Below are 13505 nucleotides of genomic sequence, written 5' to 3'. Positions count from 1 at the left end.
CTATATTAATTATACTATGAAGGGTCATTGATTTGGACCTTTCTTAATGTGAGGTCTGCCTTTGATTGGTCATCCCTCCCAAATATCAATTTGATTGGAAGATCATTTTCATCACACCAAAGGCCACAAAAGTGGATGTTTTGTGGAGCGTAGGGAACCTTCTTGAGCTTAACGCTAGAAAGACCTTGAGTCCCTCACTTCGTAAATTGGGAGATTTTAGCTTTTAAGTTTAATTGTCAAGTCCATGATATATGCCACTTTTAGCTAATTGAACAATTACTTAATTTATCAGTGAAGCTAACTAAACATATTAATTATGTAATTCATGAATTTGGCAATTAAAAATTTGTCAAATTTATGAATTTGGCGCCCATCCAAACATCTCCTTAATAGTTACACAGAGGAAAAGCTTTTCCATTAAGGGAACAGAGAGGTTAGGGAGCAGAAGCTGCCTCTACATGTGCACAAATTGTTTTGAGAAATACTTCGTAATGGTGGTTTAGGTGATATCTGTGTGAAAAGGATATACAGAAAGATCTCCTACTGCGATATGGAATGCGTCCCCAGTGTTTTTTTTCCTGTGCGGGGTGATAATTTCTTTGCTGCATCTCATTTTGTCCTCCCCTCTTGAATTGGATCCTGCTTCCCTCCATAGCCCACTGCTTTTTGGTTCCACTCGCATGAGCTCCATGTGTGCCAGTGTTTTTCCTCCAAAGCACCTCCACAACATTTTGCTTTAATTTCATGTGCACCACTGTTTCCAGGTACTTTACTTTCACAAACTCATGTGTGCCACTGTTGTGGGGGTTTTGTTTTTAATTTCCTTGTAAAGTGACCGTAAGAAGATATTGGGAAGGATCCCGTTTGCACCTTATTTGGCTCTCTAACTTTTGGCATGCAAAACTTGTCATCAGCTCATCGTTCTTAGAGAGCTTGTTTCCCATTGCAGGCTGCGGACCTTAAATGTGTGAGAAGCAACAATTAAGTCAAGCTCGTTGGCTGTGAGAAGCAACAATTTAGTCAATCTGGTTCAACTCCCAAGTCATTAGCCAAATCCCCGGCACAGGGATGAAGGGAGGGAATACTGGAGCTCCTGTATCTGAAATGATTGTATCATTACCATTAGAAAAAATGGTTGTATCATCACTTATCTTGTTATATCATTTTGGGGAAACAGCCAGCAATCATCATCATCAAAGCCTAATCCCAACCGAATGGGTTAGCTAAACGAATCTTGTTCCACCATTCCACACTATCAACGGTTATAATATCCTCATATAAACCAGGTCATCAGATCTTTTCGTCCAACCTCCAAAATGTCCCTTTGGGCCTTCCCCTTACTCTTTTAGAGCCTTCTACTTAAACCCACTTCGAACTGGTGCGGTTCTTGGTCTTTGTTGCACATGGCCAAACCATCCAAGTCTATTTTCCCTCATCTTATTACCAATTGGCACTGGCCCTGATTTCCCTTGAATGCATTCATTTCTAATTATGTCCTTCCTTGTCTTTTCAGCTGCACATCCTATGACCATGTTCCTTGATTGGCCAACATTCTGGCCCATAAAGCATGGCTGGTCTTTAGTTTGGTTGGATGAAGTGAGGGAATATTGAGCTTGTGTATATGAACGTGATTGTATCATCATTTCTCTCCTTATATGATATAGGGGAAAAGTTCAGCAGTCGTTGCAAATTGTACTTGTGCAAGAATTGATGCATCCTTTGCTAGGACCCCCAACATTGTGAAATGGTGGGTCCAGGGGGCCATATATTTAAACAGTCAATGTGGATGGTAGTCCTCAAGGACTACTTTTGCAGACTTCCTAGACCGGGCTTTGGCCTTTTGCTGTTTTGCATCATACCTTAACAGGTTTTAAGGATCTTTAAATTCTTCTTGTTGTGTTTTTTAATTACATGTTAGTCACATTATTAAACTATAGCTGCTTGTGGGAGCTGATTGACCAAAAATAAATAAATAAAATTAAATTAAATTAAATTAAATAAAAAGAAACACAAAACCATAAAAGTTTATCATATTATTGCTCAAATCACATACCAAAACAAAAACAAAGATCTTGTTTTGCCTGTTGGATGATGACCTTGTGGTGCCTCTTTGTTCGATTTTCAGTTTTGTTTGAATGGCAGTATTCCATCAAGGAAAATTGAGAACTTTCCTGTATTTTATCCGGGGTTTTGTATTTGTTCGATGCATGTATGTGTGTGTGTGTGTGTGTGTGTGTGTGTGTATTTATATTTCACACAAGTGAAGGAATTAGACAAGTTTTATCATGGTTGGGCATCATGTGGAAGGTGGCCACCAGTATACATAGTGCATGTGAACTGTAGTAGAAGATATTGCTCGGTGTTGCTAGCTAGTATGGAAAATGCACAGTCAACTCACAGTAGAGATGGTTCATGTAGAATGCTGTGATGATGTATTTTCTTTTACTAGCCAAGTAAAAAGTAAATTCTATTGCAACATAAAAGAAGCTTACAAGAAAGAATGGGCAGCAAAGAACACCCCAACAAAGCCAGAGACAAACGGTGCAAACAACTGCCAACTCATACTGGCTTAGAAAGAAGAGAAACAGTACATCATAGGTTTGTAGTTTTAAGTGAAGAAGAGTTTTTTGATTTATGGAATGGAATGATATAAAAAGATGGGTAGGTGTATTTAATTAGCAGCAAAGAGAGTGGATGCTGAATCCATTAGGATCATTACTAATTGAATTTATTTAAGGCCTGGCTCAGCTGAGGACACTATCTTTGGTGGTGGACCTGGAATCCAAGATGGCCTTACCGCGGACACCTAAAGTCCTGATGAGCTTGCGGTGGTCATTGAAAGTCATATCATTGTACAAACGAAGACCTCCACAACGCTCCACCAGTATATCCATGGGTCCTATCTTCTTGTTCCCTTCTGGGTTGAAGAACACAACCATAGACATCCTCTCTTTATCTCCATTCGCAGGTGTTCTGTGATTCACGCTCTTGTAAATTCCATTTGAAAGTATCTGTATTTGTTGTATATACATGGGATATTGATGAGATCATGGATACAAATAAAAACAAGATGATGCCAAAAGTGAAAATGAATCAACCTCGAGTTGGTCAGCAATGATGAAGAGGAGGGCATCAGGAGTGGGAGGAACGGAGATCCAAATGCCATCCTTGAAGACCTGTAAGCCAGAAACATCATTCTGGAAGATGGCAGTGAAAATGCCGGGATCGGTGTGAGGAGACAAACCAATTGCCAATTCATGCTGAGGGCAGTTGGGGTAGTAGTTGATGCGGAAACAAGCAGCCAAACCTTCCTCCCCACCAAATCTCTCTAAGAGACATTCCTCACCAATGCCCAATTCCTCCCCCAACAGCCTCAAAAGCTTCTTGCACAGCTCCACTACCCTCTCCCCATACTCTCCTATCACCTTCCTGATTCAAAATCAATATCAATATCTTCCCTTTGCTTTCCTAGTAATTATGATTACCAGATCATAGGAAGATTAGGAAACAAGTCTACATTTTTAATAGTTGCTGCATAGGGGCTTTTTACAGTTGGCTTGCTTGATAGATATAGATATATATACCAGTGATTTTATGTCATGAATGGAGGATATTTGTTCCCTCTAACAACTAATCTTATTTGTATATATAAAATGGGCATTCTATATTATTTAAGCTTATGAGATGTAAGTATTTCACACATTCATCTTTTCAAAATAAAAATAAAAATAAATCTTCAATGTATTCTTTCACAGCTTACATGGGATCCACCTCGTACATCAGGAGTGCCACCTTCTGTTTTGAATCCGGCTAAAAAATCAGGCTGATTCAAACCTTACATGCGCTACACCATTAGGAATAGCTAAGATGGGAAATCCTACCGTTAGAATCTTCCAAACTGTATTTGGGGTTCAAAGTGGTGTGTACATGTGATCCAGTCCACTCATCTGATACGCCACACAAGGATGAACTCATGTGGACCATACCATCTGAATTTAGGGTTTTTGGGACAGTTCTCTCTGATGTGGCCCACATAAGTCTTGAATTGGTCTGATTTTCAGGTGGCACACCGGATTTATGGGGGTGCATGCATCTGATACACTTATTCCCCATGTGGTACGTTGTCAGTTGTAGGTAGGCCCTCGTAAGCTAGCGCAGTCATAACAGTATCCAGAGGACAGAAATCCGAAGGCTATAGCTGTCATATGGATCAGATAATCCATATCTTATACGGGATGGGATGCAGGCATGCAGCAGACCAATAATCTATATTACCAAACCATGGCCCCCCCCCCTTATCAAACCGGAAAATCAGAGCATTTCGTGCAAAGCATTGGACGGCAGTTTCTGTATTTGTTCAAGAGTAATTTTTTCTACATACGCACACACATCATAGATGCCATGTTGAGCCTTGTTCCCATCGTTGGATCACATGGATGTCAGAGATCCTGACCATTCATCAGGTAGTGTGTACTATGAACATGCTCTTGACCAGAAGATCAAATGGGTCATTTCATCAGGAAGATCACACTTGAAGGAGAAAAATGGACGGTTAGGAAAAAAATAAAAATAAAAACTGGAATGGTCCAACAGGGCGGGCCCAAAGAAAATTGTACAATTCTACCTAATTAGTCGTTGACCCGCAATACGAGCCTTTCCTCATCTCAAGTCTCAAGGAATGTTCTCTTTTCACCCAAGTCAACGAGTATTTTTCCCTCTTCTGTCTAAAAAAAAAAAAAAAAGAAGCTCCACTTGCAAGCGCCCACACGTGCTCACATGCACAAGGAGGAGTAACATAGGGACTGTACCATCCAAAAAATAAGGTGGGTTCTCTGTTCAGGTGGGCCACATGATGGTTGAATGCATGTGGACGGTCATCAATATCGTTTACAAACTACACATGTGACGTGTGTTATGGATTTTGGGCCCTTGGAGTAGTAATCAATCTGCCTGCGTGATACACCCTGATCCATAGTTCGAGCGGTAAAAGCCTTTTTAGCGTAGGCAAAAACCTTTATCGACGAATATTTTCGTCGGCAATTTCGTTGCTAACGAAAAAAATTTTCACCGGCAAAGATCTAAGACTTTTGCCGACAAATTGTAATGGTAAGTGAAAAGCTTTTACCAACGTTTTGCTTCGTAGCCAAAAATATTGACAAATCTTTTTACCTACGATTATTTTCGTAGCTAAAAAGTTTAGTTCAGAGTTATAAAAGTTTTACCTACGAATATTTTCGTAGGTAAAAATCATTACAATAACTTTTCGCCTGCATTTTTGGTATGTGAAAAGTTAATATTTATAAAACTTTTACCTTAAACGCTCTCCTTACCCATACTTTCGTAGCTACAAAAACTTTCGTAGGTAAAAAAACCTGGATTATACTTTTACCTACAAAAAAAAATCGTTGGTAAAAGTGTCTTTTTTTCGAAATGTCAACAATGAGATCCACAATGTGGATGGTGTGTATAGCTGTAAATCAATCTGACATATAAGGTGGATGAGTCACAGCCAATTTTTAAATGGTGCCCAAAAAAAAAAAAAAACACATATAGATGCAATAGCTCTATTGAATTTACCATTTTATTTGTGTATAGCTGTAAATCAATCTGACATATAAGGTGGATGAGTCACGGCCAATTTTTAAATGGTGCCCAAAAAAAAAAAAAAACACATATAGATGCAATAGCTCTATTGAATTTACCATTTTATCCTAAAAAGTGAATTGTCTACCAGTGGAAGGAGAGTAATAAATATGAATTCCCTTTCTATTTTCAAATCAGGTGGAGAAAGAAAATGAAAAAAAAAAAGTTGGGAGAGAAAAGTACAGAGACAGATAGGGGGGAGTCTAACAACATAGAAAATCTGCTACACAAGAAAGAAATGCATCCACAACAGTCCTTGAAAATTCTGATTCAAGCTAAATTGTTGGATGTAGCTCGATGAGGCTGTTACCTAGCTTTGGTTTCTGAACTCCTCTATTTCTCATTGCCTCTCTCACTCTTGTCACTTTGTTCCATTGGCTAGCACTTGCGAACATGTTTGCTAGAAGAACATAATCCCCACTTTGAAAGAAGCGAATCCAACCGTCTGCAGATCAAACTATGTATGAAGAAGTTGGACAAAGCAAAAACTTTCAAGGAAAGAAATCAGAAAAGAAAACAAATAGAAGAGAACTGATGTAGTGTACAAACCTCAACTATTTGAGAGCTAATGTTGACTTTTCACATCTATATAAAGGGTGGGAAAATTTTTAAGGAAATTGCCAAAGATGGTGCTTAGAAATTTCTCATGTAGGTGTTCTATTAGGCGTTAATTATTTGACTTCTTTGGTTAGTCGGAAAGAACCCAGGCAGGTTCATTACAACTCTCCACCGTACATTCGATTGCAACCTGTAAGATGATATAAGTTCATATCCACCTCACTACAAAAACGGCCTTGTGGCTAGAAATGAACAATCAACCAAACCATATACAAGAATTCCAGGACATGACAGTGTATTCATATATATTTACAGATTTTAATGCATGGATTGTGACATCTTTGGAAGAATAATAGAAAGCTACTTTGTGTGTGCGTGTGCGTTTGAAAATTCATGAGAACCTATTTTCCTCACCCATGAGAACGTGTTGATGTCGGCGGTTTCATGGCGCCTTGTTAAGCTTCTCTCTTTGCCCTCCCCATATGCAGAAATGTGCTCCTTGTAACGCAGGCGCAGCTTCTCAATGGCCTTAATGATAACATCGATTCCACCGTTGGCTCTCATGGACTTGGTGCTGACAGAAGTGAATGAACATATGATTTTATTCAGAATTTTCAACTTGGGACACATGAATTGCAAGATTTGCAACCATAGAGCAAATATTGAATTTCTGACAGCAACCCATGTTAAGGAAGTATGTTTGACAGAAGAAGCTACCAAGCAATAATTTCAAAAAGGGAGCAGCCACAATTTACACCCACCTTTGTCACTAGCATACAGTCAATTTTTCCATTTGGGAATTGAAATAGTACAAAAGCAATAATATTTCAATTCTCACAATGGAAAAATGGTGGGTGTGGACGATATCAACTCCCTTCTTAAAATACATCAAACTCCCTTATTAAAATACATCATTTCTTAATACACAAAGCTCCCAACTCAAGAATACAAACCTGCAGTCAAACAAGGAAAAGCTACATGAAGCACTCCAAATAGTGAAGAAAAAGAAAGGTATTCATGGACTTATAACCAATCTGTTTCAGAATTTTCCAATGGGACTCTTGATCCACACATGATTGAGATCCTGACTGTTCATCGGGTGGAGCCACAACTTAGATGTGTTGGCCCAAACCTCGGGTCTATGGGCTAATCATGTCTCCTCATGTGTAGACAAGAATAGATAGTTAAGAAAACTTGCTTCATAACACATTTGATGTATACATGTGTTCCACCAGATAGCAAGTCCGTTTTACAAATTCCAGGTTGGCCAATAGAAGACAGCATTAAAACATGCTATGTACTTATGCTAGAAGCATATCCCAACACATAATGTGCATGATGCAAGAAAGAAAATGGCATCCTAACCGTTGCAATGGCAATTCCTCGAGCTTTCTCCTCTGATGCCTTGTCAATCTCATCAAAGGCAACAGCCTTAGCTTTACCTTCTTCTGCCAGTACCTATAAAAAGCCCATAGAAATTAGAATGCCGCACAAGCTCCTTAAGGGACAACACAATCATAAACTCAGAAAAAAACAAATCAACTCTAGATCTTGAGAGAGACAAATAAGATCAATGTCATCATCATCAACATCTATGGCTTATCCCAACTGATTGGGGTCCGCTAGCTAAGATCAATATATGGAAGCATAAAATACATCAACTAGAATCAACCTTTGTAATGGCTGCTGTGAGTGTAGTTTTCCCATGATTGACATGTCCAATAGTCCCAACATTTAAATAGGGTTTCCTGCATCAATAAACACAACAAGAATACAAATGTAAAGAATTGTACATGACCAAAGTACATTCACATCATGAACTCAACAGACAGATTGAGGACAAGCTAAATATTATCTCCCTTTGAAGGAACTGAATCAAAGATGCCAAACACATCAATGAGTTGCATACTGTCACTATGGAGTAGTATTTTTCCATTTAAGCATGTGAAACTTTATTAGAATTTAATGCAAAATAGCAACTCAAAAGACCAAGCTGGAAATATTGCATAAAAAAATTACAAAACAGGCATACACAGCAAAGTCTTTGAAGAGTAGAAAGGTTGTAACCAATGCTGATTTGATGACTAGACTATTGGCTTCCTAATGTATGTAAGAGGTCCTTCCAAATCTCCATAAATCCTAAAAAGAGCTAACAAGACTATTGACTGATGTTATTGATAATATCGGCGATGCCAGATATTGGCTCTACCAAATAGAAAGCTCAAATTTTTGATTGGACCTATTTTTTCATAGATGGTTTTGATATGCCATTGATCAGATGGTTAGATTCATCCCATCAGTATGATCTTTACATGGTAGCTCATGAAACCTCCACTAGAGCTAATGGACTGCCTAGATTGAACTGTATTACTGAAGAGATAGTTCTATATTCCATAAAACAACAACTCTAAATATGGATTTTTAATCCAAGGAAGTTATCAAACACTTGACATGTATATATGCAGTACGTGTACAATATCTAGGCCTTTCATCAGTTACACATCATAATGGATGGGGCATCCCAAAAATCTAACTATTTCAGGCTCCAATCTTTAGAATGAATAACCACAGTGCAAGAGTCCATACACCTCCAGTCTGGCACAACTATTAAAGGAATAAACACGGACCTTAATTCCAGCCGACAATTGTGGGCGCCAATAGCAGTATCCTGTAAAAAGATATAAACTAACAACAACAAATCAATGTGTATTTACCTCAAGCTGCTGAATGATCCAAACCTTGCCACGTGCAATTTGATCACAATGCACCAAAAAAGGAAACGGGTGTGCTGCACTCCAATTAGTTTCCTCTTACAAAATATGCATCAAACACACTATAACAAGTACACTATGCCACTGAAGCAACAAGTGGATCAAGCTCATAGTTTTGAGATTTTCTCAAACACCCTCATTCTAATAATCACGTAGTCACGCTAGCAAGCAACAATTGCCGAGCAAAACCTTGCCATCTAATTAGGCAGGGTTTCCTTGGGCAAAATCATTGCAAATTCTTATCATGTGTGCATTGGTCCATATCATAGCCATCTAATTTGACCATTGAAATTGGACCAACAACCATTTGCTTTTAAACAGTGCATTGACTGTTAGGATCACTCAAACTGAGGTATGCCACGTCCACATTGGTCGACATTTCTGAATGTCTGCATTGATTTGCATGCATGCCATATGTGCTGTGGACGCATCAAACTACAGTAGTTCAAAAGCATGTATCTTTAATGAGGACAAGTGAACACTAATATTGCCAACTCACTTCTTCCTCATCTGAATCACTTTCAGAGCTACTTGCTGGCTTTGCTTTCTTAGTCAGAGTACCATTCTTGGAGACAGGAACTGGGAGTTTTTTTGCAGGAACAACAGGCTCCTAAAGAAACATAAAATAAAATCAAGCATGTGCTTCATTAAAAAAAAAAAATGGATAATGCAGCAAAACATAAGGTCCGCAATGTGCTTCTAGACATGATTATAATCATTACTAAAAGCATTGTCAATGTCCATTCATGCCACTCACCTCATCAGAAGAAGATTCCTCGCTGCTGCTGGGTTCTTTCACAGGTGTCTTTGTTGGCTTTTTGTCCTTTTTGGGTGGCACTTTAACCTGTTAAGTACACATCAGGTTCCATAAAGAGCAAAGTATAATGCTTCTAGGAAAAAAAAGTCTCATACGGAGAGAGAAAGAGAGGTGATCCAAAAGGGTCCATGCCATCCAAGGATCCAGCCTCAAATAAATTTCTTAATACAAAAAAGGAAGCCTCAAGAAGCAATATACACTGCCATCAAGTGAGTAGCTAAAATCAGCATTATGCAATGCTGCTGTCGAGAGTTTGTATCATGCACTCTGCTTTTCAGTTTCTACAAGGGGAGCCAATGCGTTCAGTGGTACTACTGTTGATATCACATGATGGGCCTCACCTTAGATGGTTCATGTTCTAAATCACCCTGATTGGGAGATCATAATTTTTTTCCTCATTTTGATGGAATTAGGACTGTTCCTGTATTTTCATTGTCATTTGTCTTTTCTGGCCAACGATTGAATGGTTAGGATTTTCCCACCTGGGAGATTTTGGGTGCATGCACCATCTGAGTGGCGGCCATTATATCAACACTTTTGATCTCTGAACATTACTACATCTTTTACAGACCTGAAACCCGAATTTACCGTACAAACTCACCACCCAAGCATTGTGTAATAACTCTACACCAAGTTATTTGATACTCTGGCAGAATGTGATGGTTGATATGCATGCACTTAGAAATTGTGCACGTGGTGTATGTGTAGCTCAATCTATGGCATTTGATAGGTTGTGACCCCGAAATCAGATTTGTTGGACAGTTCTAACCTATGATTGCAGAGTGGATGCTTATTCAGTCCACTCAGCAGTTGGGATACACAAAATAGCAGTGGGTTGCTATTTTTCCAAAAAATCTGCCCCAAATATGAATATATATGGAAGTTTTTAGGTGGTTCTTTATTATTTTTCATAGTATGATGACCTACCTAGTTGTCAGATCGACCAGATTTTGGAACATCCCATTTTCATGGGTGGGACTAGCTTGCTAGGCAGGTTAGATGTTATACAAAAACCACGATAGGCCTTGCACACAACTAGGTGGATGTACAAAAACCATGGTTCCAAATAAAGATAAAAGCCTTTCATATAATATATGTTAGAACTTGTCTTTAATGATTTTAGACGTGTGCGGATGCACAGAGACAGATCGAGTGCATGCGCGCACATTAGTAATAAAGCCAAGTCAGTCATCATCATCACTTTAGATAAATTTAGAAGAAATCAGGATTTTGGACTGCATACCTCATAGATTTCATCCTTCAGACGTTTACAATTCAAATTCACTACTCCCAAAATGACAACATGAGGCTGGTGGTCTGTCGTAAACTTCAATAGACGTTGTTGGTCATTTTTCTTGCGCTGCTGCTCATTAGCACTGCTCCCAAAATGATAACATGAAGACTGATGTAATAATCATTTGAATCACTTATTAACTTAGTTTGAATATTTTCCAGCAATTTTATGGTAACCCGAAGGAGTTTCTCTTCTTCCGCTTTTTGGATAAGAAGCCATTGTGCATCTTTGAATTGATAGAATGGCTTCTCATCCAACCACTTGACAGTTGCAAACTGATGAAAATAATTTATTGTAGTTTTCCCATCAGGTGTAGGACTAGTTGAGACCACAACTTTCTCCATGAATATACTGCGAACATGTTTCCTGACAGATGGCTCACAGCTGATCTCTACTGCCGCCTGGAGCATGCAAAAAAGAAGAAGATGAAAATGCTAAAAATGCCAAGCACAATATGCTGTAAATTCCACACAGATATTGAAACTTAAAATTCAGGGCAACAATAAAGTAGAATTCATACCATGTGCCTGGCACCTTTGAGCACATCTTGAGGAGTCTCAAACATCGCGCAAGTTCGCAGCTATTTCATCAGGAGTTTCCTTGGCATCTTCCCATTCATCCACCTGCTGGAATCAAGTGAAGTGGGGCACGGTTACCATTTGGAGTTTCCTTTACATTTCTTTTTGTCAATGAAAAAACATAGCTTAACCATTCGGTTTGTGGTTTGGGTGTATTTAGCAGTGGACTGTCTTTTATTTATACATTCAGACAAGAGAAAAAAGTTAGTAATCCGGCAGAGTTGATGGATGAAAGGCAAGCACTTAAAAATTGCTAAAAAAATTACATACCTGGAATGCAAGTAATTAAGCTAAATTGTCCAAACCTGGAATGCACGTGGATGGCAGGGCTCACACGCGTGTGGAATTAGCAAATCTCTTTCCAATTTTGGCAAACTTGGTTTCAAAGACCTGCTTTTCGATAGCATCAAGGCTATCCATTGGTTTCAACCAAAAAAGGAATGGTAAATCAAACTTTCATAGAAGTATGAACTCGGATTGACATTCGTAGAGATTCCAAAAGAAAAAGAAAAGTGCAGATGAAACAACATTTTTTTTCATCTGGCTTAAATAAAAGAATTAGTTCTTATGCCATTAGCCAAAGTAACAACATTTTTTAAAAGAAAATGATGTAAAAGAAACCTCTTTCAAAGCTACACCTGGAATTACAACAAAATGAAACAAAAATAGATGTGTTTTTATGATTTGTTCTGGCTAGAAAAAAAAAATAGTTCTCATGCCATTAGCCAAAGTAACAATAGTTTTTAAATAAAAATATTTAAAAGAAACTTCTTTCAAAGCTACACCTGGAATTACAACAAAATGAAACAAAAACACACTGGCCGTCCTAATCATTCAATGGCTTCTAATGGATGGATTGGTTGTTGGATCTATCATTCCATTTTGGCATATGTTTGGTGTGTACATGAGCTTTATTGCACACGTGTGGGCTTAACAAAGCTCATATATATTTTTTTATGAGATATAATTGTAAACACCTCCCCTCTGGTTTGGATTATGGCAGGCCTCTGCCTAACAAATTCGTTGCGGACTCCTACACAGAGTCTACTATCACTGTTATCCTTGAGAAATTGACCATTTTACCACTCTCTCACAGGTAACTAGTTGAAGACACATGGGTCCAACATGGTGCATGTATGTCATCCAACCTAAAATGCACCCCACCATGAAAATGGGAAACCTAGAAGATAAGGTTGATCCAACTATCATGTGGCCTACCACCTGGATTTGGAGGTTTTTGAGTGGGTATGGCCCACAAGAAATCCTTTGATTTCTCAACAACAACATTTTAAAAAAAAAAAACAAAAACAAAACAAAAACAAAAAACAAAAAAGAAAAAAAAAAAATCCACTATTTCTTTGTGCTTGCAAAAGGATCTCTTTGGATAAGAGCTTCTTGATCTTAGAGACCAAGGATGGTTGTGACATTGCTGGTTAATGAAGACAATAGGTTGGGTTACTGCATTTTTCATAGAGAAAAATCAGGGCAGGTTTGCTCATACACACCAAATGTGGACTGATGGCCATTTTATCAATCTGATTTCTAATCATTAGAACAGTTCATTTTGCACCACATGTATGACACATGTACAATTTCTGAACCATCACAATTGGCCAGACAAATAAAAAATCAAATAGATCCCCTTACTCGTTAAAAAGAGAGAGAGAGAGAGAGGGAGTCAAATATCATTGAGATACAACTGAGAATAGATTTTCAAAATTTTAAATCCAAGAATTATTTTTCACAAATCTAAATCAAGCTTGCAATGAGGTAGCTTGCAACACTAAACACAATTCAATCACAAGGGTAGGAAGATTGAAGCGACGTAGTTCACACATGACAGC

The 13505-nt window shown here is 38.3% G+C and overlaps 2 protein-coding genes and 1 long non-coding RNA gene across 4 annotated transcripts; all 3 read right to left on the bottom strand.

Annotated features, from left to right (window-relative positions):
• Positions 1-2409: 2409 nt before the first annotated feature.
• LOC131241356 (jasmonate-induced oxygenase 2-like) lies at positions 2410-4421 on the bottom strand. Its single transcript, XM_058240173.1, has 3 exons — positions 4390-4421; positions 3099-3429; positions 2410-3011 (listed from the first exon to the last, which is right to left on the bottom strand). The coding sequence occupies exons 1-3, from the start codon at positions 4419-4421 to the stop codon at positions 2745-2747; spliced, it is 630 nt and encodes a 209-aa protein (XP_058096156.1). The 3' UTR covers positions 2410-2744.
• A 1436-nt stretch (positions 4422-5857) lies between these two features.
• LOC131241381 (uncharacterized) lies at positions 5858-6933 on the bottom strand. Its single transcript, XR_009169001.1, has 3 exons — positions 6616-6933; positions 6193-6391; positions 5858-6088 (listed from the first exon to the last, which is right to left on the bottom strand). It is a non-coding gene; the product is annotated as an uncharacterized LOC131241381 (long non-coding RNA).
• A 3832-nt stretch (positions 6934-10765) lies between these two features.
• LOC131241380 (transcription elongation factor SPT6-like) lies at positions 10766-11757 on the bottom strand. 2 transcript variants are annotated; one of them, XM_058240198.1, is made up of 3 exons: positions 11604-11757; positions 11260-11484; positions 10766-11165 (listed from the first exon to the last, which is right to left on the bottom strand). In XM_058240198.1, exons 1-3 carry the CDS (start codon positions 11646-11648, stop codon positions 11160-11162), a joined length of 276 nt encoding a protein of 91 aa, XP_058096181.1. In that variant the 5' UTR covers positions 11649-11757; the 3' UTR covers positions 10766-11159. The 2 variants fall into 2 exon arrangements, with proteins under 2 accessions (XP_058096181.1, XP_058096179.1); XM_058240196.1 differs by having other exon boundaries at positions 10766-11484.
• Between the last annotated feature and the right edge of the window lie 1748 nt (positions 11758-13505).

This window comes from Magnolia sinica, chromosome 3, assembly GCF_029962835.1.
Source record: "Magnolia sinica isolate HGM2019 chromosome 3, MsV1, whole genome shotgun sequence".
Classification (NCBI taxonomy): Eukaryota; Viridiplantae; Streptophyta; class Magnoliopsida; order Magnoliales; family Magnoliaceae; genus Magnolia; species Magnolia sinica.
This window is presented reverse-complemented; position numbering and strand designations above follow the sequence as displayed.